The 23,067-nt window shown below is 43.7% G+C and overlaps 1 protein-coding gene across 1 annotated transcript in view; it reads right to left on the bottom strand.

Annotated features, from left to right (window-relative positions):
• Positions 1–23,067, bottom strand: part of LOC145396485 (unconventional myosin-XVIIIa-like) — a 474,506-nt gene that overhangs the window by 184,722 nt on the left and 266,717 nt on the right. The window contains exons 13-16 of the mRNA XM_080269857.1: positions 22,228–22,390; positions 20,317–20,500; positions 18,770–18,937; positions 18,077–18,289 (exon numbers count right to left, since the gene is read on the bottom strand). Coding sequence (XP_080125983.1) covers positions 18,077–18,289; positions 18,770–18,937; positions 20,317–20,500; positions 22,228–22,390 — 728 coding nt within the window. The remainder of the gene's footprint in view (positions 1–18,076; positions 18,290–18,769; positions 18,938–20,316; positions 20,501–22,227; positions 22,391–23,067) is intronic.

Below are 23,067 nucleotides of genomic sequence, written 5' to 3'. Positions count from 1 at the left end.
GTAAGCCAAAACATATAAGGGAATCACACATACCTACACCCTTGGTAATATGATATGATGGAAAAAAAAAAAAAAAAACTAGCGGTCTCTTAGACATCTGAGCCTATCCCTTGCACACCAGTCACCCCAAACCACACCACCCAATAAAAACTAACCAACTATATAAATAAATAAACAAATAAATACTCTTGCAAACTCCCTCCCATCTAGCGGTCGAGAAAACAGCATCTTCTTTAACGTCCGTCTGAGCCCAGCGAGTGTGAAGAATCTGCCTGCCTTTCCCAGCATATAACACAGCCCTCTACCTGAGCACTTATGGTGATCATGATCATTACCAGCATCACCATTTTAATCATCACTATCGTCGTCTTCATCACTGTCAGTACCATTCTTGCTTCATCGTCACAGTCATCAACAGTACTATCATCATCATTTGAATCATTATCACCAAAATTACTGGTACTATCAACAAACACACACACACACACACACACACACACACACACACACACACACACACCAAGCACCAAGGCAGCCGACCCTACCCCACCCTGGCCAGCACTACAAAAGCCTTGATTCAGCAAATAAAGGAGAAGGGATCAGTGACCACAGGGGTGAGGGTGGTGGCAGAGGGGGTGCAGGTACGGGAGGTGGTAGTGGGTGGTGGTGAGGGTGGTATAAAGGGGGTGGTGGTGAGGGTGGTATAGGGGGTGGAGGTAGGGGGTGGTGGTGGTGGTGGTGGTGGTGGTGGTGGTGGTGGTGGTGGTGGTGGTGGTAGTAGTAGTAGTAGAAACTGTGATATTACAAGAAGTGGAGGCGCTGGGGAGGAGTAGGGGTGGTAGTGAAGGTGATGTTGAAGATGCTATACTCTTTTCACTCGAACCTGGCCAAAATCTGACACCTCTCCATCTTGAATGCTGAGTTGTAACAAGAGACTAATACTAAACTATGATGCTAGCCACGAAGAAGTGCTATGGATATAATGCAGAGTCGTATCATTGTCTTTTTTCTGCCACTGAGCTACGTGAAATATACTACAAAAGAACGAAAATCTGGGCCAACTTGAAGTGGAAAAACTGTAGTACTGGTGTGATGGTGGTGGGTGCGGAGGTGGACGTGGTGAGGGAGGTGGTGGAGAAGGTGGGCGTGGTGTGAATGGTGGTAATGGTGGCGTGGGTGGTGGTGGAGATGGTGGTAGTGTTGGTGGAGGTGGTGGTGGTAGTGTTGGTGGAGGTGGTGGTGGTGGTGGAGGTGGTGGTGGTGGTGGAGGTGGTGTGGGTGATGGTGGTCCTGTTGGGTACCCTTGTTCTCTTGTCTTTGTCGGGGCCATTATTTCTTTCTCTCTCTCTCTCTCTCTCTCTCTCAAAGACCAAAAGCAGAGTCGTATGTAGGGTATGTACTGCAGCGGTCGGCTTGTTCACGCCTGACATAAACGCACAACAGTATCATACACATTTAAGACATGCTTTACGGGAAGGACACCATTTGTACTGATGGGACGACGAGTTACAAGCAATCTCCACCAATTCCTTAAGTATATACCAAGACGTTCTTCGATTCTTACGAGGATCTTCCGTTAGAGAGAGAGAGAGAGAGAGAGACGGGGGGGGGAGAACTCAGCAATCAAAAAATTTATATAACATTTTTTTTTACACAATACCATTTTATTAAGCTCCGAAAAAGCCTTTGGAAATATAGAGGTTGTTAAACTTAGCGAAAAAGAGTAATTTATATTCCTGTTATTTTCCCGACAGAAGAAAACCGAGAGGCGAGGCGGCGGAGTTTGGATGGGGAGGGAGGGAGGGAGGGAGGGAGGGAGGGAGGGGAGGGGAGGGGAGGGGAAGGAAAGAAGAAGGGGAGCTTGAGGAGGAAGGGGGAGAAAGGAGAGGTTGATGGAAAGGAGACTGGGGGAGGGGAGGGAGGGAGGCGAATGTGCAGTGAAGCGTAATGAGAGAGAGAGAGAGAGAGAGAGAGAGAGAGAGAGAGAGAGAGAATAACAGCAAATTACCAAATACATTCAACCAAGCAACGCAATAGATAGAAGTTACGTGGAAGAGAAAGAAAATTAGCACCGAAAAAAAAGACGTGAGTGGACAGAAGAGGAGGAAAAAATAAGTGACCAAACACGCACAGAAAACAGCGAGAAAAGAAAGCCAAGACAGGCGGGGAAAAAAGCGAGGAGAAAGGAGGGGAAACCCGGAGAAAAGACGAGAGCTTATGCCTTTCACCTGCATGACATCATCTCCTCCTTCTCGCTACGTCAGACGGTTTTCCTCAGCCTGGGAGGGACCTGTGAACTGGAGGGTTTAGATACAGCCTTCACTTAACCCTTTAATCCCAGACGCCTCTCCAAAGCTGAATAAAATCGACTGGAGGTAAGAAAAATAATCTAAATCGGCCTCGTGTTGAGGTGTTAAGACTACCCCAGAAGCAAGAAATTTTACCTTACAGCAACAAACCACAAACAACACAGAGCCAGACAGGGGTAATTTACAGCACCAAAACAAGGGAAAGTAGCGTCAATTTCGCCTTACTGGTGTTGTTGAGCAGAAAGTGGGAGGGAATTTTACACCAATCGAGGTAAACATCCACAGTGGCGTATCATGGAGCTTCGATCTTAGTTCTAAAAGTCACCAGAACGACTACGTACAAGTTATATTAATTGGGGAAAAAAAAGGAAAAAAATCTGCAGCCAAGATGATGTACCCTGTCTCAGAAAATACATACCTCCCTCCACAACTCTGACCATTCCCCTCCCCTCCCCTCACCACTACCACCTTCACTGAAATTTCTGGGTGTGCTCTTGGGCTTTTAACCATACCTTTGACTGAACTTATAAATGTACTACACTACTCCATGAAATATCTGCCGTAAATCGTTCTGCGAGTCCTTGCTTGATAGTTCCGTGTAATTTACCGTACAGATTTGGATATATTCACTTTGTTCATGGACGATAATTAATGTACATAACTCCTGTTTATTATGCATTTCACGGACTGCATTAAGTACCTGAACTAGGGCTGCACCAACTACACCTTTCAAGAGGAATCTGGTACCAAGCTGTTATTCAAAGTGCCCCTCCCCCTTTACAAGATCCTGGATAAGCCCCTATTTATCGAACTACTTACCTGTCTGTGCGTGTAAAAGCAAATCCTCAACTAATCTATCTACTAATGACTATAAAACAACGTCACCACAAATCCACCGTATCTACTAAACCAAAAAATGTCAAATCTGAAAAAACACAAGAAAAACACTAAATATCTCGACCTACTTATCTAAACCTGTCACTCTCTCCACCAAAACGTTCAATCCATCAATCCACCTATAATTTATCTATTCATCAACAAACTGCCGTACATCTTTTTTCATCCAGTGCATACGTATTTAAAAAAAAAAAAAAGTTCTACGCAGTCTTCTCCAAATTCTGCTCCACAGTTTTATTTCTTCCCAACCCTGCTTTTTCCACTATACTCTAGAACATTAGACTTCATTGTAACTTTATGGTATAAATCTCTCTCTCTCTCTCTAACCCACATCGCCCCCATCCTACATTCCTCCAAATTTCTATTTCTGGCATCCATTATTTCCACTTTAGCCTCTCTCTCTCTCTCTCACACACACACACACACACACAACATCCATATATACACACATGACCGTACAGTTAGTTGTACGTGCCGCAATGGAAACAGAGAGAGAGAGTGAGAGAGAGAGACAGAGACAGAGAGAGAGAGAGAATCTTTACACCCAAATGAAACAAGATGAGGTACGTAGCTATGAGAAAGCCATCAAAGAGAGGAAAAAAAACATAAGCCAAAGGAAAATTACACCAACAGTGGGGAAAGTAGCAGTACAATGATATTCAGTGTATGTTACAAAGGACGTGTTTTCTTGTCTCTGCATCATGATGATGATGATGATGATGGTGATGATGATGATGATGATGATGGTGATGATGATGTTGATGATGGTGATGAAAATGAATATGCTTACGACGATAACTATAATGATGATGATGAAGATGATGAATCTGCTTAAGGCGATAATGATAATTATAATAATAATAATAATAATAATAATAATAATAATGGTGATGATGATGATGATGACAGTAATAGTAATGACCTTTCCTAGAACTGTGTGTGTGTGTGTGTGTGTGTGTGTGTGTGTGTGTGTGTGTGTGTGTGTGTGTGTGTGTGTGTGTGTGTGTGTGTGTGTGTGTGTGTGTGTAGTGAGGGAAAACGCCCACGTGAAAGTGAGACAGCAGGTAACAGAGGTAATTAACATAAGGAAATAGAGGCGTTTAAGTCAATTTCCTATTTACCTTCCAGGGAAATTGTGGTGGGGAAATTAGTACTATTTTTCACTAAGGTATTTTTTGTTGTAAAGTTTAAATTCAATACCACGCTTTAAATTGACTATCTATCTATCTATCTATCCATCCATCCATCCATTCATCCATCTATCTATCTATCTATCCATCTATATATCTATCGGCTTCTCTATCTATAATCTGTCTTTCTATCTACCACTTATTAAAACCTTCAAGCTATCTACCTACCTATCTACATGGTCAGGTAATATCAAAAAAGAAAATAATAAACATGAAACACCATAAAAGGAGGGGCATAATACTCCAGTGTGGCCAGATAAAGCAACAAGGGTACAGGCGCGTCACCCAATCCTTCACGCATCCTTCACCCTTAGCAGTCCTGGCTCCACCTCACCAGCAAACCCATGTTATCTTTTATTTACTTCGCCAAAACTATACTCGTGCCTTTTACTACATCCACCCCTTAAGACAGAGGACGTCATTATTTTTGCTTGTGCCCCTGAACAATTTTATTCACCCTAATAGAGACATATCGAACAGGAAAGATTTAATACTGCCTTCATTTACCCAATACCTACTAGGCTGGTCTTCGAAGGTGAACAATAATTGGATGGTACCAATAGGACTATAATTCCGTCTACTGGGTGAAGACACTGAGACCCCATACCATCACCAAGCCATTACTAGGTATGAAGAGATTACGCAGTGGCACATATAACCAAGCACCTCTGCTGTAGGGTTATATATGTACGTTCCTCAACACCCTCCTTGTCCTCAGAAAGGAGGATGGTGAACTGCAAGACCACTTCAACCAGCATTCTACCTCAGGCTCATATAAGTCTGGGACCAGAACAACAACAACAACAAAAACATGTTATAAGACCCCTCCCAGCAAGGGGTGACAGTGATGGAAGGCCTGTTACCTGCAGCTCGGTGCGGTACTTCTTGGAGGGATGCGGGTGCGGTGCCTCGGGTGACAGAGAGGGCGGGGCTGGGGGCGCGTTGGGTTGGGGCATGGAGAACACGGTGGGGGGCACGGGCGAGGGCGTGGTGTGGGCGTGCAGGTCCAGGTGGCCGCCCGTGCCTCCGTACACGTTCCTGATGACCACCTCCGTGCTGAGCGCCGCCCCGAGGTCCGAGAGGAACTTGTGGAGTGGTGCCCTCAAGGGGAAGGACTCGGGGATGTCACCACGTACACCAGCACCAGGGATGTCACCTCGCACCCCACCTCCCCTGCTGCCAACATCCCCCTCTAAGCTGTCCTCGCCATCCACCAGGTACTCCGGTAGGGATACGTCAGAGGTGTCGCCACTTTCGCCATCGCTGTACCCGTCCCAGGCCAGGCGCTCCTGTCGTGGGGGTACTGGAGGGGCGTCCGTGGAGCTGCTTCGACGGGGAGGCAGGGGAGGACGCTTCTTGGGTGGAAGGGGAGGTGGGGACTGCAGGAGGTCGGGAAGGTGAGGCTCAGGGGATCCGGGACTGAGGTATCCCTGGGTCCCCTCTGGCAGAAGTGAGGTGGAGGTGGAGCTGCGTCGTAACCCTGTAGGGTGGTATGGCGCGGGTCCGTACAGGGAGGAGGAGGAGTACCGGGAGGACAGGGAGTGCCGGGAGGAACTGGAGCAGCCTGAGGACCGACGGCGATGCAGACGGTCGCTACTACAGGAACGGGAGAGGGGTGGGTGTCGCAGGTCTTCATTGGACCCGACGGAGGGGCTTCGGGAGAGTGAGACTCCACTATCCACCGATGCAATGGAGGACTGACTACGATACTTGACCAGCCGCTGCGCTTCATTCTCACGACGCCACTTGAGGGAGTCGCAGCTAAGGCCTCGCTGTACCTGTAGCGGCCTCCGTCGTGCCCAAAGGTCCCCCTCACTGGCCCCACGCTCGAACAGGTCCCTCTGCCGCTTCACGAAATCCCTGGGGGCGCCGATCCCTCTGAGGGGGGGCGCGGCGCTGACGGCGGCCACCATTCTGGGGCTCTTGAGGCGACCCGGCGGCCCAGGGGACACTCGCGCCTCGCTCATCTGGCATCACACAAGCAACTCTACACCCACTCCTTCAATCCCTGGATGTCAATCAACCTGAAGGACGTCACCCAGCTTACAGATACCCAGACGTCATCCAGCTTACAGGAGATCACCAAAGTCACCTATGATCTAGGAGACACGACACGCCACTTCAAGCAACGTCTCTTGTGGTGTAGGAGACGTTGAGGTGGCCGCTACTTCGTGCTGACTCCGTGGTGAGTGTGGAGGCACGGCACCGCACGCTTCAAGCCGCAACGCTGGACTAACTGACTGACTCCCGCAACAACACACGCTCACACACCGGCCGGCATCCCTCAACCCCCACCCCTCCCTCCCCTCTCCCTCGCATCCACACAACTACCCCCTCTCTCCTCAACCCCCCTCCCCTTCTTCCTCACCTTAACAACACTTACCTCCTCCCCTCATCTTTCCATTCTCTCTTTCACACACTCCCTTCTCCCAACACCTCTCCCTCCTCTATTCCCACCCTCATCCCACCTCCGTCTCCCCATTCCCTTCCTCCTTTCCCTCCCTCACATACATCTAACCCCCCCTCATTCCCCCTCCCATAACTCCCCCTTCATTCCATTCCCCTCCCATCCTCACCCCCTTTTCTCCCACAGTATCCCTCACCTCTTACCCCGCTTTCCACAAAACGAAAAAAAAAAAAACGCACTCACACACACACACACACACACACACATTTTCACGCGGGCCATACAGGGTGGAAGTGGCACTAATAAATAATAAAGGTGATCCATTATCCATTAACGACCGTGGAGAGAATAAGTGAAAGCCATTAGGGTACGCAGGGGGGCATCAGTGGGGGTATTCTCTCCCTCTCTCTCTCTACCTATCTACCTACCTACCTATTATCTCATCTTAATTTCTACCTCTTTCCCCTTTATATTATTTCTCTCTCTCTCTCTCTCTCTCTCTCTCTCTCTCTCTCTCTGACCTCCGCTGACAGATAATAAGCAGAAAGTGACCTCGCTTAAGGGTCACGGTGTCTCATCAGAGGTCAACCACCACACAGTGCCTCGCTAATCACCCTATCAACTCTGCTACCTGGCCACACCTACACAATTACACACCTTCCACACCTGCACTTTAAACGTACTGCTAACCTAACCAAACTTAACCTACCCTAACCTAACCATTAATCACGCTAGCTAATCACCCTATCAATTATGCTACCTGGCCCACACTTACACAATTACACACCTTCCACACCTGCACACCTATACCTGCTCCTAATTAATCAACTGTACTACCTGACCCCACACCTGCAAAACCACAAACGTTTCAACCTTTTTTTAATTTCCTATGTTTTTCCTTCCTCCATTCATTATCTATATAAAAAAAATTATATACCTTCTATCTATCCCTATCCTAACTTAACCTACCTTCACAATCCCTAACCTGACCTAACTTAACCTAGCCCCATCCCCTACTATAATAACCAAACTATCACCACTACTACACACCATAATCATACCCATCACACATCTGACCAAATTTAACCCAAACAAACTTAACCCACACTTAGGCTACCTTGAACTACCCTAATCAAACCTAACTTACCCAAATTAACCCCTGTATACCAAATCTAAACTAAATTACAAGAACGTCAGGAAAACATCACATCTGCTTAAATTAACCCAACTTTACCCAATCTAATTTAAAACTTAACCCAATCTAACCTAACCTAAAACTAACCAAACTTAAACTAAACTAAGCTAACCTGAGCTAAATGAAGCTAACCTCAGCTACGCATCACCTCTGCCTTACTCATCGCCACAACACCTGCGCTACCCTGATGCCACACCTTCTATACTTAAACCATATACTCAAACCTTTCATTTAACATCTACACACACCTGTACACCTACCACTTGTACACACCTTACATACCTATACACATACCAAAACTACACTTACCATCCTACATCTACCACAATTACACAACGTACATACCTACTCCTACCACAACTACATACCACTAGTGTGCACATGGAAACGAGCATCTCCCATATATTCTCTCTCTCTCTCTCTCTCTCTCTCACACACACACACACACACACACACACACACACACACACACACACACACACACACGACCAGCAAATCAGTCCCAGCCAAATATAATCTTGCTTCCGTATTTCCACCTACGAACACAAGCTAAGATTTAGACATGTATATATTTAATGTATTCTTTCTCACACACCAAAGCCACAAGTGAGATTCCTATTCGTTTATTTGCCTTCCATAGAGACGATGTTTTTCTAATCTTCTACTGGGAATTTCGTTATTTATGCCACTAGTACTCCACATGCATATAAAAAAAGCTATGTAAAGAGAAGAAAACAAGAAGAAATGAAGAAAAAATAAAATAATAATAATAATAATAATAATGATAATAGAAAAAGACGAAAACGAACACGAAGAAAACGGTAAGTTCATTAACACTCCCATCTCGTCACCTCAAAAGGCATTCTGTCACCTCCATCTTTACCATTTATTTTGCACACTACCCGCTAATATTCCACATTGTGCTATTTACATCTTAATTACGAGAGATTCAACATTAGCATACACGAGAACAATAACGTGTATGAACAGAAATAAACTTGGAGACAGAGAGAGAGAGAGAGAGAGAGACAGTGGCGGTGATCAGATGGAGAGAACACTTTACGTAAGGAGAACTGCTGAGTTGTACCGTTGCTGAACAAATTAATTAAGTCCAAGTATAGGAACAGGAGTCAGCATCAGTAAATGGGTTAAACAAATGACACACACACACACAATAGAAATTAGGAAAGAGCGTCAATTATGCAAATGTTAAGAAGCGTTCAGTTAGGTGTGTGTGTGTGTGTGTGTGTGTGTGTGTGTGTGTGTGTGTGTGTGTGTGTGTGTAAAGGGGGGGCGGCCAGGAAGCATGGAAGAGTGTTTGTGAGTGTGTGCGGCAGGTGTGTTCGTTTTTGTTTGTGTGTTGGGGGAGGTGCAAAGCAAGTGAAGTGTGTTTGAGTGCGTGTGTTTGGAAGGAGTATGAGTGGGGGATGGGAATGTGTGTGTGTGTGTGTGTGTGTGTGTGTGTGTGTGTGTGTGTGTGTGTGTGTGTGTGTGTGTGTGTGTGTGTGTGTGTGTGTGTGTGTGTGTGTGTTGGATGGTGGGGGGGTGGGGAAGCGAGGCCGACAACCACCACTTCAGGTAACTGGGTCGGGGGCGCCAATCCCTGCCATCTCCCCTCTCCTTCCTCTACCCCCACTTCCCCCTCTCTTCCCCTTCCCCCCGCCTTTCCCCTCCACCCTCATCACACGTGGGGAATTGTCACCTATCTTCCTCCCCCCATCTCTATTTTTCGCCCCCTTCTTTCCTCTCCTTCCTCCCTTCCCTTCTTCCCCTGCCTCTTCCTTCATCATAAGTTTTGTTACTCTGTCTTCTTAGTGTCTCCACCCACGCTCTCTCTCTCTCTCTCTCTCTCTCTCTCTCTCTCTCTCTCTCTCTCTCTCTCTCTCCTATAGCACTCGTCTCTCTACCTTCAACTCCTTCCTCTCCAGCCCAACTTCCTCTCCCCACCACTTTACCTCCTTCCTCCATAACAACATGCTTCCTTCCTCCTTACTCTTCACAGCGCACGAGACACAAAGAGCATACTCATATTTCTCGTGGACTAAGAACGCTCCCAAGCATTCTCTTCCTCACCCGTGTATATCTGTGTATGTACGGCATGTTAATATCATCATCATCATCAATACCATCAATACCATCACCACTATCACCACCACCACCACCACCACCATCACACTCATCCCGACTTCTTTTCCCACCAAAGATGAGGTAGAAAGCAAGCAATCAGAAAAAAATATATATGACAGAGGAAGAACTAAGGAGTATGCCCACTGCTATGTGCCACACACTCGCTCACTATTTAAGCCCCTGGAATCCTGACACCACCTCGCAGGCACTCCCTTCCCCACATATGCACCTCACAAGAACCATCCCTTTTATGTTATTTAAACAAAGTATGTCGAAACTAAATATATGTTAGAGTAAACTTGACCAGGTTATATCACGTCCTGTTTCCATTCTATCAACACCATTTCCACTATCATACCATACCTGTATACCACGCCACACTCACACACACACACACACACACACACACACACACACACACACACACACACACACACACACACACACATACACACACGCAACACTCCCACCATTACCAGCTGCGTCCGAGAAAGGGTTAACATACTGCACTTTAAACACCAACATACCGGTTCACATACTTCCCTGTGTCATTAGCCTTACTACAATTCTGTCACCTATACCCACTGCACCTGGAGAGGGACGTCTTAACGTGGTGACACCGATACAACAGGACGGTGGAGCTGACTAGTTATACAAATGGTTCTCCACTCTCCCTATCCTCCCGAAAAGTGGATCGCAGACTGCAGGAGGGGGGGGGGGGAATTCAGCCTGCAGTCCACTGGGTTCACATTCAGACAAACCCGGAGCTACAACTACTACGGTATACACATTTCATGCATGGATTTCTCTCATTTCTCATACTCGTTCGATGGTACCCAGAATAAATATAGTTCTTAAGCGAGTCCGCGGCAAGAAAAGGGTTAATTATCAAGCATTTCATTGCCAGCGGTCTCACTAAAATTGAACAAAATCGTCTGGGGGAAGAAGGATATAAAAATTCATAAGACGGTAAGGTAATGAAGGTGTTAACATTTACGAGTCTTATCACGTTCACTGTATATCCGTCCAAACATTCTTTACCGGCAATCAGTAAATAATAAAATACTAAATATGTACTAAATAAATAAACAGACGATGCATGATTACGAGACTCCCTGGATCTACAACTCTGAATTTTGCAGTAAGTCAGATGACCTCGTTTTCACACCACTTTGGTAGGAAATTACAAAATACTTGGTTGGGTCACTCATGTCGCAGGGTACGGGATGAGTCATATTTACAACACCAGCAGCAGCAGCAAATAAGTTCATGTATACCAGATATTTGACAAAGCAAACAACCATAACAATAGTTTCCTGACACTAAGAAACTTGTTGTTCTAAAGCACGTGAGAAGCAGAAAGAGATGAAACACTGCGCGAGCGTCTGTCTCCGTGACGTATTGTTTTCCTGCTACTTCAAACAATTGTATTAAGAGAAACGTTTTAATCTCAGGAAGGCAAATATCCCCTTCATTTATTTCACTACTAAATGCTCCCTCTATACTGAATAAAACGGTCTGGAGTTTGTAAAGTAATAAAGCACGTCACTGGACTGAAAGAGTAAGAGGAGGTTTACTAACAACGATAGGTAATAAAGACTATACACTTTTCAATTTACCTCTACCTAGATTTGCGTCCTTTCGTTGCTTATTTCCTGTAGCTCAATGGCAGAACGAGACAATACTACGGCTCCACATTCTTCCCATAGTACTTCATCGCATGTAGCATCATATTCTGCTGTTTAATCTCTTGTTACAATTCAGCATTCAAGATGGAGACGGCAGTTTTAGGCCAAGTTAGAGTAAAAAGCGTATAGGGAGTGCAAGTGGTGGAGGGTTGGTGAGGTGAACGACTGTGAGGGAAGTGTGTTGGTGCTTACTCGGTCACCAACATCCCACTGCTGTCATGACTTGCTGATACGCTCCCCCCCACCACCACCACCATCTTCACATCATAAGGCACCTCTGTCATCACCACCACCACCACATCATCACTACAAACCCACCACCACCACCATCTTCACATCAAAGGCACTTCTGTCATCACCACCACCACAGCACCACTACAAACCCACCACCACCACCATATCATAAGGCACCTCTGTCATCACCACCACAACCACATCACCACTACAAACAACTGCATCATTTTATTGCCTGAGTGTTACCAATATCATCACTACCACCAGCACCACCTTCACGTCATAAGACACTACTGTCATCACCAATACTACCTCACCACTAAAACCATCAACTCCATGTCAGAGTAATACTACTATCATCACAATCATCATCAATACCACCTTTATGTTACCATCAGCACCATCACCCTTCATACCGCCTTCACGTCACAATACCATCACACCATCATCATCACCACATCATCACACCATTACAATCACTACCCTAACCACAAAAACAAAACCATCACCATCACCACCACCACTCCCTCTACCTCACCATACCATCATCATTATTTTCACGTCACCAAGCACCATTACGTTTTTCCCTCTGCCTATGACCTCCAGTGTTTCAAAGGATATGTTCAAGCACGTGAAAAATTAATACTGATTTTGGCTGTATCTGCAATAATGAGAGAGAGAGAGAGAGAGAGAGAGAGAGAGAGAGAGAGAGAGAGAGAGAGAGAGGGAGAGAGAGAGAGAGAGAGAGAGAGAGAGAGAGAGAGAAATTCTTTATTCATATTTTCTTTTTTATCATTTTACACACACACACACACACACACACATACACACACACACACGGACGTCAACTTTCACACAGCTTCACGAGAGGCACGATCTTCTCAGGTAAAGGTGTGATAAGAATTTTTTTTTTGGTACCCCCTTCAAACCCACCACGTTTTCTTTTTAGTTTTAATTTTTTATTTATATACATATTACTGTATATTGTCTTCCTACTTCCGTATGATTTAATTTAGCCAAGGAGACAGCCCTAGCGGTAAAAATTTATCTAACCCAAGTTCAAAATCTCTCGAGCCAAATAAAAACGTCAGCAGATAAAAAAAATAAAAACGACGGTCTAGCGCTGAACGACAAACTTATAAGCCGTTCTCGAATACAACCCAAATTTTTATAACAACTTCTGATATACATTCCAGTAATTTTAAACTCTGGGGCGCGGTACTCTGCATCAGATACGAACTTTAAAAAAATCATACACGTTTGTCTCAAGTACAGGAAGAGATTTAAACGGGATGTAATATTTCAGGAGCGGTTTTAACACGTACAGGACGCGATCTGGACAAGTGTTTATATTCCTGAGGTTTTCATATGCTTAGTTCATGAATAATCCTGGTACAGTACTTGATCTGGACAAGTTTTGGTATTATGCTACGGTTTTTACAAGAACAGTACTTCCTGGTATGTTATTTTGACGGCAGATGATTTGACTAAGCTGTTGGATCCTTGCCTCACACCACAAGATACTCTCTCTCTCTCTCTCTCAGGGACGTGTAAAGGGGTGAAGGGGCGAAATTCATGGTACACAGAGTACAACGGAGAGAGAGAGAGAGAGAGAGAGAGATTGGGATGGGAAGATTCAGACACGGATACAAAACTGCAAAATACAAAATATCATTCATCCAACAAATACATCTCCGGATCTTTATCTTAATCCTATTTTAACCTAGTCTATCCTGCGCAGTGAAAAACATGACGTGGGTAGGATAAAAAGGGAGAAAGAAAGAAAGGAAGGAAGGAAGGAAGGAAGGAAGAAAGAAACAAAGAAAGGAAGGAAGGAGGGAAGGAAGGAAGGAAGGAAGGAAGGAAGGAAAGAAAGAAGAAAGAAAGAAGGAAAGAAAGAAAGAAAGGGTCTGCATCGCCCTGGAACAGTACATAAAATGGGGTTAGAGGGAACAGTGTGGTACAGGATGAGACTGGGTAGGGTACAGAAGAGGATGCTGGAGGGGTACAGAGAGAGAGAGAGAGAGAGAGAGAGAGAGAGAGAGAGAGAGAGAGAGAGAGAGGAATATAAAACCCTGTCAGATCTTGGCCACCACTCAACTATGTAATACATCTTTGATCCTAAACTAACCTAATTCAGTCTACCTTTACCATACACAGCCCTAGACGCCGCCCTGACAAACCTCATCTAATCTAACTTTCCCGAATCAAACCTAACTAAATTTACTAACTTATCATAAAAGTAAACGAATCTAACTACACATAACCTAGCGAAATCTGATCTAATCTGATCAATTTTACTTTAACAGCATAATCTCACCAAACGGGCGATTTAGAGGAAGGGGAGGGGAGGGGAGGGGAGGGGAGGGGGAGGGGAGGGGAGGGAAGGGAAGGGAAGGGAAGGGAAGGGAAGGGAAGGGAGCGATGGTACGAAGGCACAAGCTAGTGAGGGGAGGGGAGGGAGAGGAGGGGAGGGGAGGGGAAGGGGGAGGGAGGGGGGCGGCGACCACAACAACAGTTAACCCTCTTCTCACCTCGCGCGTCGGGCATCAAGACGACGGTAGAAAAAATGGTGGGGTATGTTTTTCCTTGTGGGGAGGAGGAGATGGAGCACGAGGAGGAGGAAAAACTGACTCGGAATTTATGAGGACGAGGTGCTTGGAAAGAGAAGAGGAGGGAGACCAAGAAAGAAAAAAAGGAAAGAAAACAAAAGGAAGTGAGGGTGAGGGGCAGGGCGAGGGGAGGTGGGGGGGAGGAGGAATAGGAATATTATGAGCAGTGAGAATGGGGAAGAGGATTGGGGAAGGGGATAGGGGAGGGGGAGGGGGAAGGGGATGGGAAAGGGGAAAGGGAAGGGGAAGAGAAAGGGGAAATAAAAGTGCGGGAGAAGGGGAAGGATATGGAGGGGAGGAAAGGGGAGAGAGGAAGGGAAGGGGGGGTTAGTGAGTGCAGCAAGATGGGCGAGGGGGGGGAGGAAGGGGGAGTGGGGCTGGGGAAGGTGTACAACAGGTGTCCCGGCCCCAAGCCACACTCACAGTTGTACACACACATACACACACACACACACACACACACACACACACACACACACACACACACACACGCACACACACAATACATGCTTATCACGAACATATGGACGTACATAACAAGGGCAATGAAAAAACACTCACATACATACACATGCAATTTTGAATACAGTTGTCACAAAGTACATACATACACATGCACACTATATACATACAAACGAATTTACACACACACACACACACACACACACACACACACACACACACCGAGGCCACCCATATGCATACAATAAAAAGACCCTGAGAAGCATACATGTGCACATATTAGTAATAATCTTACAAAACACACACACACACACACACACACAAAACCCCTTGAATTTAGTTGTATTTTTTTCAGACGGTTTAATCCACTTAGGAAAAGAATCTCACAAAGAAAAGGTTAATTAGGTCAGTATCGAACTGCTCCACTTCAAAAAGCCTCTCCATTTTGAACAGAAACGTTTGAAAGTAGCAATAATAATTAAAAAAAAAGATGGAAAGAAAAAATGAAAAAAAAAAAGTAAAGAAAAAAGAATGAAAAGAAAAGATAGAAAAGAAAAGAAACAAAGAAGTCGCCGTAATTAAGTAGTTAAGAAACCAGTCAATTTCCAAAGAAAAAGTCTTGACGAGCCACTAAATTCCAGAGTGCACACGAGCAACCAAAACACTCAAAAATAATATATGAAATAAAATCATGTACAAAATAAACCCATAAATGAATATAAATAAAATAAAACACAAAATACAAAGAACGAAATAACATACGAAATAAAAAAATAAACGAAATAAAATAAAATAATAAACGAAATAAAATAAAATGAACATACGAAAAATAAAAAAATGAAAAACAAAAACAATACACAAAATAAGAAAATAATTTACTGTCCACAACTCAAACTGCAAATCGTGAATGCGGAACCAAGACTGAAGGAGAACAGGCAGCCTCAAAAATTATGCTTTCGAAAGTCATAAAAAACTGGCGGCCATGAGCGAGGCGAGAAGGAAAGAGGGGGAAAGGTGATGGGGGAGAGGAGGAGGGGATGAGGGAGGGGATGGAGGGGGATACTGGATGGGGAAGGAGGGGGATATAGGGAGGGTTAGAGGAGGGGTTGAGGAGGGGTAGTGGAGGGGGATGTAGCGAGGGGAAAAGGAAAGACTGGACAAGATGAAGGGGGAGAGGAGGAGGGGATGAGCGAAGGAAAGGAGGGGGATAAAGGTGAGGTGAGAGGTAAGAGGAAATGGAAGGGAATGAGGGAAGGGAAGGGAAGGGAGGAGAGGGAGAGGGATATAAGGAGGATGAGAGGGATGGGGAGGGAAAGGAGGATTAGGGGAAGGGAGGGAAAGGATGGAAAGAGGATATGGGGAGGGGGAACAGTGATGGGGGGGGGAAGGAAATGAAGATATGAAATGGGAGGGAAGAAGAGGAGGGAAAGTTACAGAGGGAAAAGGAGAGGAATGGGTAGGAGGGGAATGGAGGAGAGAGAGGGGGAGGAATGGGAGAGAAAGGGGGAGGGGAGACAAAAAGAGGATGGCAAGGAAAAGGAAGAGAAGAAATCACACAATTAAGATGTAAAAGATGGAATGAAGGAAGAGGAGGGTAAGGGGGAACGAGGTAACAGTCAATGGGAAAAGGAAGGAAAAAGAATGTGAAAAGGAGGAGAGAGAAAGCAATTGGTGGGAAGGAAAGGGAACATAAAATGGAAGAAAGAAAAAGAAGCGAGAGAAGGTGACAGGGAAGGAATATGTATAAATAAAAAAAAAAGAAGAAAGGAAGAAGAAGGAAAGCAAAGAGATGGGAGAGGAAAATGAAGGATAGGTAAGGGAAGGGAAGGAAAGAATGGGCGGAGAGCACAGGAGGAAAGAGGAGGCTAGGAATGGCAGGAAGAGACGGCAGGAGGAAGAGGGGAAGGATCTTGGGAAGGCCATAAAGAAAATATGGAAGGAGAGAAATGGCATATGCAAGGCAGAAGGTTGGTTGAGAGAGAGAGAGAGAGAGAGAGAGAGAGAGAGACGGAGGGGAGGCATTGTGACAGAGAGAGAGCTTAGGAAAGAATATGAGGGAGCAAGGGCAGGGAGGGGTGGGGTCAGGGTGAGGGTGAGGGGGTCAGGGGAAGGTATGGGAGGCAGGGGGAAGAGGTCAGGGTGTGTGTGTCTGGGTGGGGTTTAATCTTTTTCCTCTTCCTTTGACTCCTAGGTAAGAGGGAACCATAATTATCTGCATATGTTACACTTTTCTTTTTTTCCTTCTTTTTCTTTTCTTTTTTCCTTTTATTTATTTATTTTTTGCTTCACATGTTTCATACAAGAAAAATTAGGTGGAAATACTTTTAAACAGTTGTAGAATAAAAATATCAATATAAGCACCGCACTTACCTTTATGTCTGTCTCCACATTTATAAAAGCAGCAGATATCAACACTCATTATCATAAAGACTGGATTATTTTACCCGCAGCAATGTTCATAAACTTAACAATGCATGCCAAACATTCCACAGATGCTGTTCTGTACTAAGCCTTCATATGCCTGATGGGTCTGTTCGGCCAGACAGACCGGGGTTACTCAACAATAAAATATAGCACTGACATATCAAATACAGGGATGAATAGCAACAAGTTAACCATTGAGGTTTACACAGTTCTACTTATTTCCATGATATCCTCAGAAATTTCTCTTAGTCTGCAGTTTACTTCCAGCACACTGTATTGCCACTTTATGAAAACAAAACAGGTACAAATTTTTAAATCAACCTCGACTAACAAAAAATGAGAATTAAAAAAGACTGCTTTGCTATCCATGTCTTTTACTGAAAGTTACCTTAGTTATAATCTATCCAACAAGAAACAGCCTTAAAAGGCTCAGTAGGTCTGTTGTTGCTTGCTTTTCCTTGTATTCCTTTCATACAGTAACCTGCAATGGTTAAATAATCAAGTCAATGCCACAATGTAATTAATGCTTACCTGTGAGAGTCCCAACCGATACGATGATGCATCCAGATCTAAATGAGCAAGTATGGCCTCCACCGCAGCCCTCTCATCCAGTACTGGTGCCTGAGCTCGTGCATCTGCTGGGGCTAAAACAGCAAACCTACGCCGGAACTCACTGTACTGAAGGTGCTCTGGGAACCCTTGCTTGTGTAGTCGCAGTGCATCCAAAATCTGGCACCCTCGCAGCTGTAGAAGGGATGAAGACCAAAATGAAATGGTCTGTCAATAAAATACAAGAGACAAACTAGATACAAAGAACTATGAGAGAAAGATATGTGCCATGTAAACTAGTAAAAACTTCTGAAAATGACAGAGTAACTTAGGAAGGAAGGATACTATGCTCACCATCACAGCTTGCTAAGTTGTACATGCAGCTGTACTGATTCAGCGAAAAACACAGGTATATATTTAAGGGAATTAACTTGAACAGGTGAGCAAATTATGGAACAAAAACAAAAAACTTTCATTAAATCACTAATTCACTTGCCTCATATCACCACCACCATCATCATCATCATCCAGACCTCCTTTCCCACCCTTCATACAATTAATATAGCATCCCCTTTGAAATCTGCTGTTGCTCTAAAAGGAATGCCACTCTAATTCTACATCACAGTACACAAAATGTTTTAAAATCCATGAAAAACAACATAATCATACACACACCTGGGAGCGCACAAGAGGCACGTTAAGTAGGATATCTTCACTGGAGCTGGAGGTTTTGCTGGGTGTCATGAGGGATCCCTTGAGGTCACACAGGCCAGCGTTGTGTTGAGGCAGCAGGCAGTGCACAAATCTAAGCTTGCTCCTACGAAGGCTCTCAATAATACCGTCCTGAGTGTATCAAAATATGCACTTCTTAACTATAACTTGCAGTATTATGCACCTTCTTGTAACACACCATCATCATTATCCTGAACTTTGATTGCACCTAAAGAACGAGTAATTGTAACTAGCTGGCATTATCACCACCTTACCGGCCATATTTTTTGCAACACATCATTGATTCTATACAGTACTCTATTACACAAAACAAGCTTCATTTCAACCTGTCCTCAAATGAAAGGGAAAAAAAATGCACTGGGATTAATGACAGTAGTAAACCAGTAAGTGAGGAAGAGGTCTGGTCTGTGACCTGATGCATTTGAGAGTGCTTATGTGTTCTTTTACATGAAAGGAAAAATATTCAATGGACTCCAACCTTAGAATATTCAGATACAACACAACTTTGAGCTAATGTGCAATCGCTCTGAAATAACTCTCCAATTACAATGCCTGGCAAAGGATGTGTAAAAAAATATTACGAACGGAGTAACACCTGCCACTGTAAATTCTCCATCTACTGTATTTATCTCTCTTGGGTGTGGAAGGTGAGAGATGTGAACATCGAAGGTGGGGTTGTGAGAGACAGACCAAAAAAAAAACTGGGACAAGGTCATAGAGTGTGACATCAGGGATAAGGGACCGAATAGGGAGGCTGCCAGAGATCAAGCAGCATGGAGAGCAGCCATTAGGTGACCAAGACCAACACATGCAAGCATGTTGGAACCTTTATAAACAATACAATATGACAATACGATACTCCTCTCACTCTTGATATGTGTCCTTTGAACAGGGTCCAAGCTGCATATCCATATGATAAACTAGGGACCACAATATTCCCTTGCAATGACTTATTTACTTCTATACTCATTTCTCTATTCCTTATCACTACTTTCAGAATAACTGCAACCTTTTTCTCCTGTTGTATCCTTTCCTTCACTTCATCTTCTAACCTTCTGACAATAAACATGGACTGGGCAGAGATACAAAAGATAAGGATATAAAAAAATGAACAGATTGATACAATAACACAGATAGATGAATAGCTGAATGACCTGATTAATGAACAACTGATGCTAACAAATAAAAAAGACAGCTACAGATTGGGTAGGCAACATCACTGACACCTACCACAAGACAAAAAATTCCATAACAAACTGCTGTATATCAGAGGGATGAAGGACTTGAAACCTACACTTATGCCAAACACTTCATGCTTTGGACTTGCCTTGCTTACACAGCATTATCATTTAGGAACATCTTGAAGCAGCTCAAAATCCACAGTAGAAATGCTGCAATTACTCTGTATCTAACTTTTAATGCTGATAAAAATTTCACACAAATAATTCACACACAGCAGCATTTGTATGCCTGAAAGTGCTAATACCCACCACAGTAAACTTGACCTGAAGGCAAACACTCTTGCGTTTGATGCCCGCTGTGCCTGTTGTGAAGGCTCGTCTGATAGAAGATGCTCGCCGCAGAGACTGAGACCCCTCAATGCCCACCACCGACCCACTGATGGTGTTGCTGACTGGACCTCGACTGAACACAAACAAGCGGCTCAGTGTCTCTCTGAAAAAAAAAAAAAAAAATGCAAAAATAGTACTGCATCTCAGCAATGCGATGGACAAGAAGTAGCTCAATGTCTTTCTGCAAAAAGAAAAGTAAATTAATTTCATTACAAGAGTTAACTGTTGTGAAAAAAAAAAAAAAAAGGCCACTCTGGAAAAAGAAATGCAAAATTATTTACACAATATCTAAGTTAGGTGTTGTGGCTCAGTTTCTTTCGGCAAACAAAGGAAAAACACTAAGCAATACGATGGAATCCGTAATTACCCCTTTCGGGGGCCCTGGACAGCTTGAACCTATGGTACCGTATTGTAGTTCATATTATTTTAGCCATGGGAGATTATCCCACATCCCTGCATCATTTTATGTGACATACCTCTTGAATACAAACCATGGCAGAAAAAGAATGGTAAAATTAGTAATATAACCTCTACCCTCTCCTATACACACACCGTACACTGTTTTAGTTTTAATTTTCTTCCAACAAAACCCTCATGCTCACTTTCAAAAACTTGCTTCATCATTCAAAAAAACTCGCTTCATCACTCTAACCAGACATTCTTTGATTATGTCCATTACAAACAAGAATTAAACAAATGAGATTTACTGCGAATAACAGATTACAAAGATAACCTCAAACAGTCTACATGGTACAGCATATTGTACTGAATTTCAGATTAGTTACTGATGCCCATTAGTATCTTCACTGCCTATTCAACAGGGCACAACTACCATATCATATGGTAAACTTTTGCACTGTTATTGTTGCTGTTCCTGCTACAGTGGCCCCAGGCAAATCTGGATGTGAACCTAGTGAACTAAAGGTTGATGATGCCCTTCTGCTGCATTCTATCCTCCTCTCGGGGTAGAGAGGAGATGTGCAGCATTTGTATAACTGGGCAGCTCCTCTTCTACTTATATCCAAGTCATCACATGAAGCCATCCCTTTCCAAAAAAAAATTTTCAGCTCCTCTTCTGCTTATATCCAAGTCATCACATGAAGGCATCCCTTTCCAAAAAAATTTTTTGAGTGCCTCGTCTGTCTTTCTTTCCTTTCCTTTATTCTTTCTTCTTCCTTCTGCCTGTGGGTGACTCTACACTGAGTGACAAGCCAAATGGTTTCCTGTACACCAGAAACCATTTACTACACTGGGAGGTAACCATACAACCAAATTATGGTGCCTGGTGGTTTAGTGGGTAATTACGGTGCTCCAATCGGATTGAGCCGGTGAAGGTTTATATCCAAGGGGTGATTGGGGTTTATTGCTCAGGTAATGCCACTCAAGGATAAGTGAGGCTGGTCACTCTCATCTTAAATGTCAGGACCAACTTGCTTAGCCCCGGGTTCCTACACTCCTCATGGGGCAACGTAGGATTGGATGATGGATGGATGGATGGATCACTGCCAAGCAACATAGCAAGTCACTTGAAATGCTGGATGAAACTTACTTTTGAAAATAAAACTGAGTTACACGACTGTATCTGACTTATGGAATACTGTACCTTATCTGTGAAGAATGAAAGATGTTTTTTATAAATAATGTTGGTCCTTTCAAAAAAAAAAAAAAAAAAAAAAAAAAAAAAAAAACAGTATTTATCACAATTCTTTTACATAGTGAACTGGGTCTGTAATTTTTATCAGTTAATTTTATGGTCTTAATTTTGTTTGTGATCAACTGGTAAACTGAAGAAGTACTGTTCTGTACTGTAAAAACATAAATAATACTAACTTGTTAGACTCCTGCAGCAAAGCAGCTGCCTGTCTAATGACAGGGTTCTCACGTGATGCCTTGAGCCAGTTCTGGGTGGAATAAGTGACAGGATTGGTTCCCTGGAAGTGCTGTAGAATGAACTGATCTGGTGCTGCACCCTTCTTCAGCAGCTGCGAGTATTCTGTTGACAGATGATACTGATATCAGTATATGCTACTTACATTCAAAACTTTTCACAATCAACCTAATCTAAAGAGATGACTGTACTACTTTACATGAAACTCTAGTAACTGCAGGAAGCAGACATTATAGAAACACAAATACTGGTACTGTACTTCACATAAAATGCAAAGAACGCAAATAGTACTGTAATATCGTGCTGCAAATGGTTAATAAAATAAAGGTTAACAGCAAGTCATCAAGTATTATCCATTAAGATTCCAGGGGCAGAAAGTAAGAATGTACTGGCAGAACTGCTTCTCCAGTCACACTGGAGAAACAAGAAATTAACAATTCTTTACAATCCAACATAACATGATTGACAAGAAACCAAAAAAGTATCACTTTAATTTATCAATTTTTATGTCACAAACACTTAATGGTACTGAACAATGCTAGAACAAAGTAATCATGCATTAAGAGATTAACAGCATATTCTATATCAATCAGACACCTAGGAAAGAAAAAAAAAAAAATCACAGCTCATAAAAAGTAAAATCTCAAACACAGCATACTACACTTCAGGGTAGATAACAAGTCTACCCTCATTGGTGGCATGACCTTACTAACCTAGTCTACAAAATCTGCTATCCTTACCTCTGTCTCCATAGTGAGAACAGAGGTGGTGCAGGAAGCTTT

Source organism: Coenobita brevimanus, chromosome 38 (assembly GCF_032717465.1).
Source record: "Coenobita brevimanus isolate Jiangsu-jjx chromosome 38, ASM3271746v2, whole genome shotgun sequence".
Lineage (NCBI taxonomy): Eukaryota > Metazoa > Arthropoda > Malacostraca > Decapoda > Coenobitidae > Coenobita > Coenobita brevimanus.
Note: the sequence above shows the minus strand (reverse complement) of the source record. Positions and strands in the feature narration are given on the sequence as shown.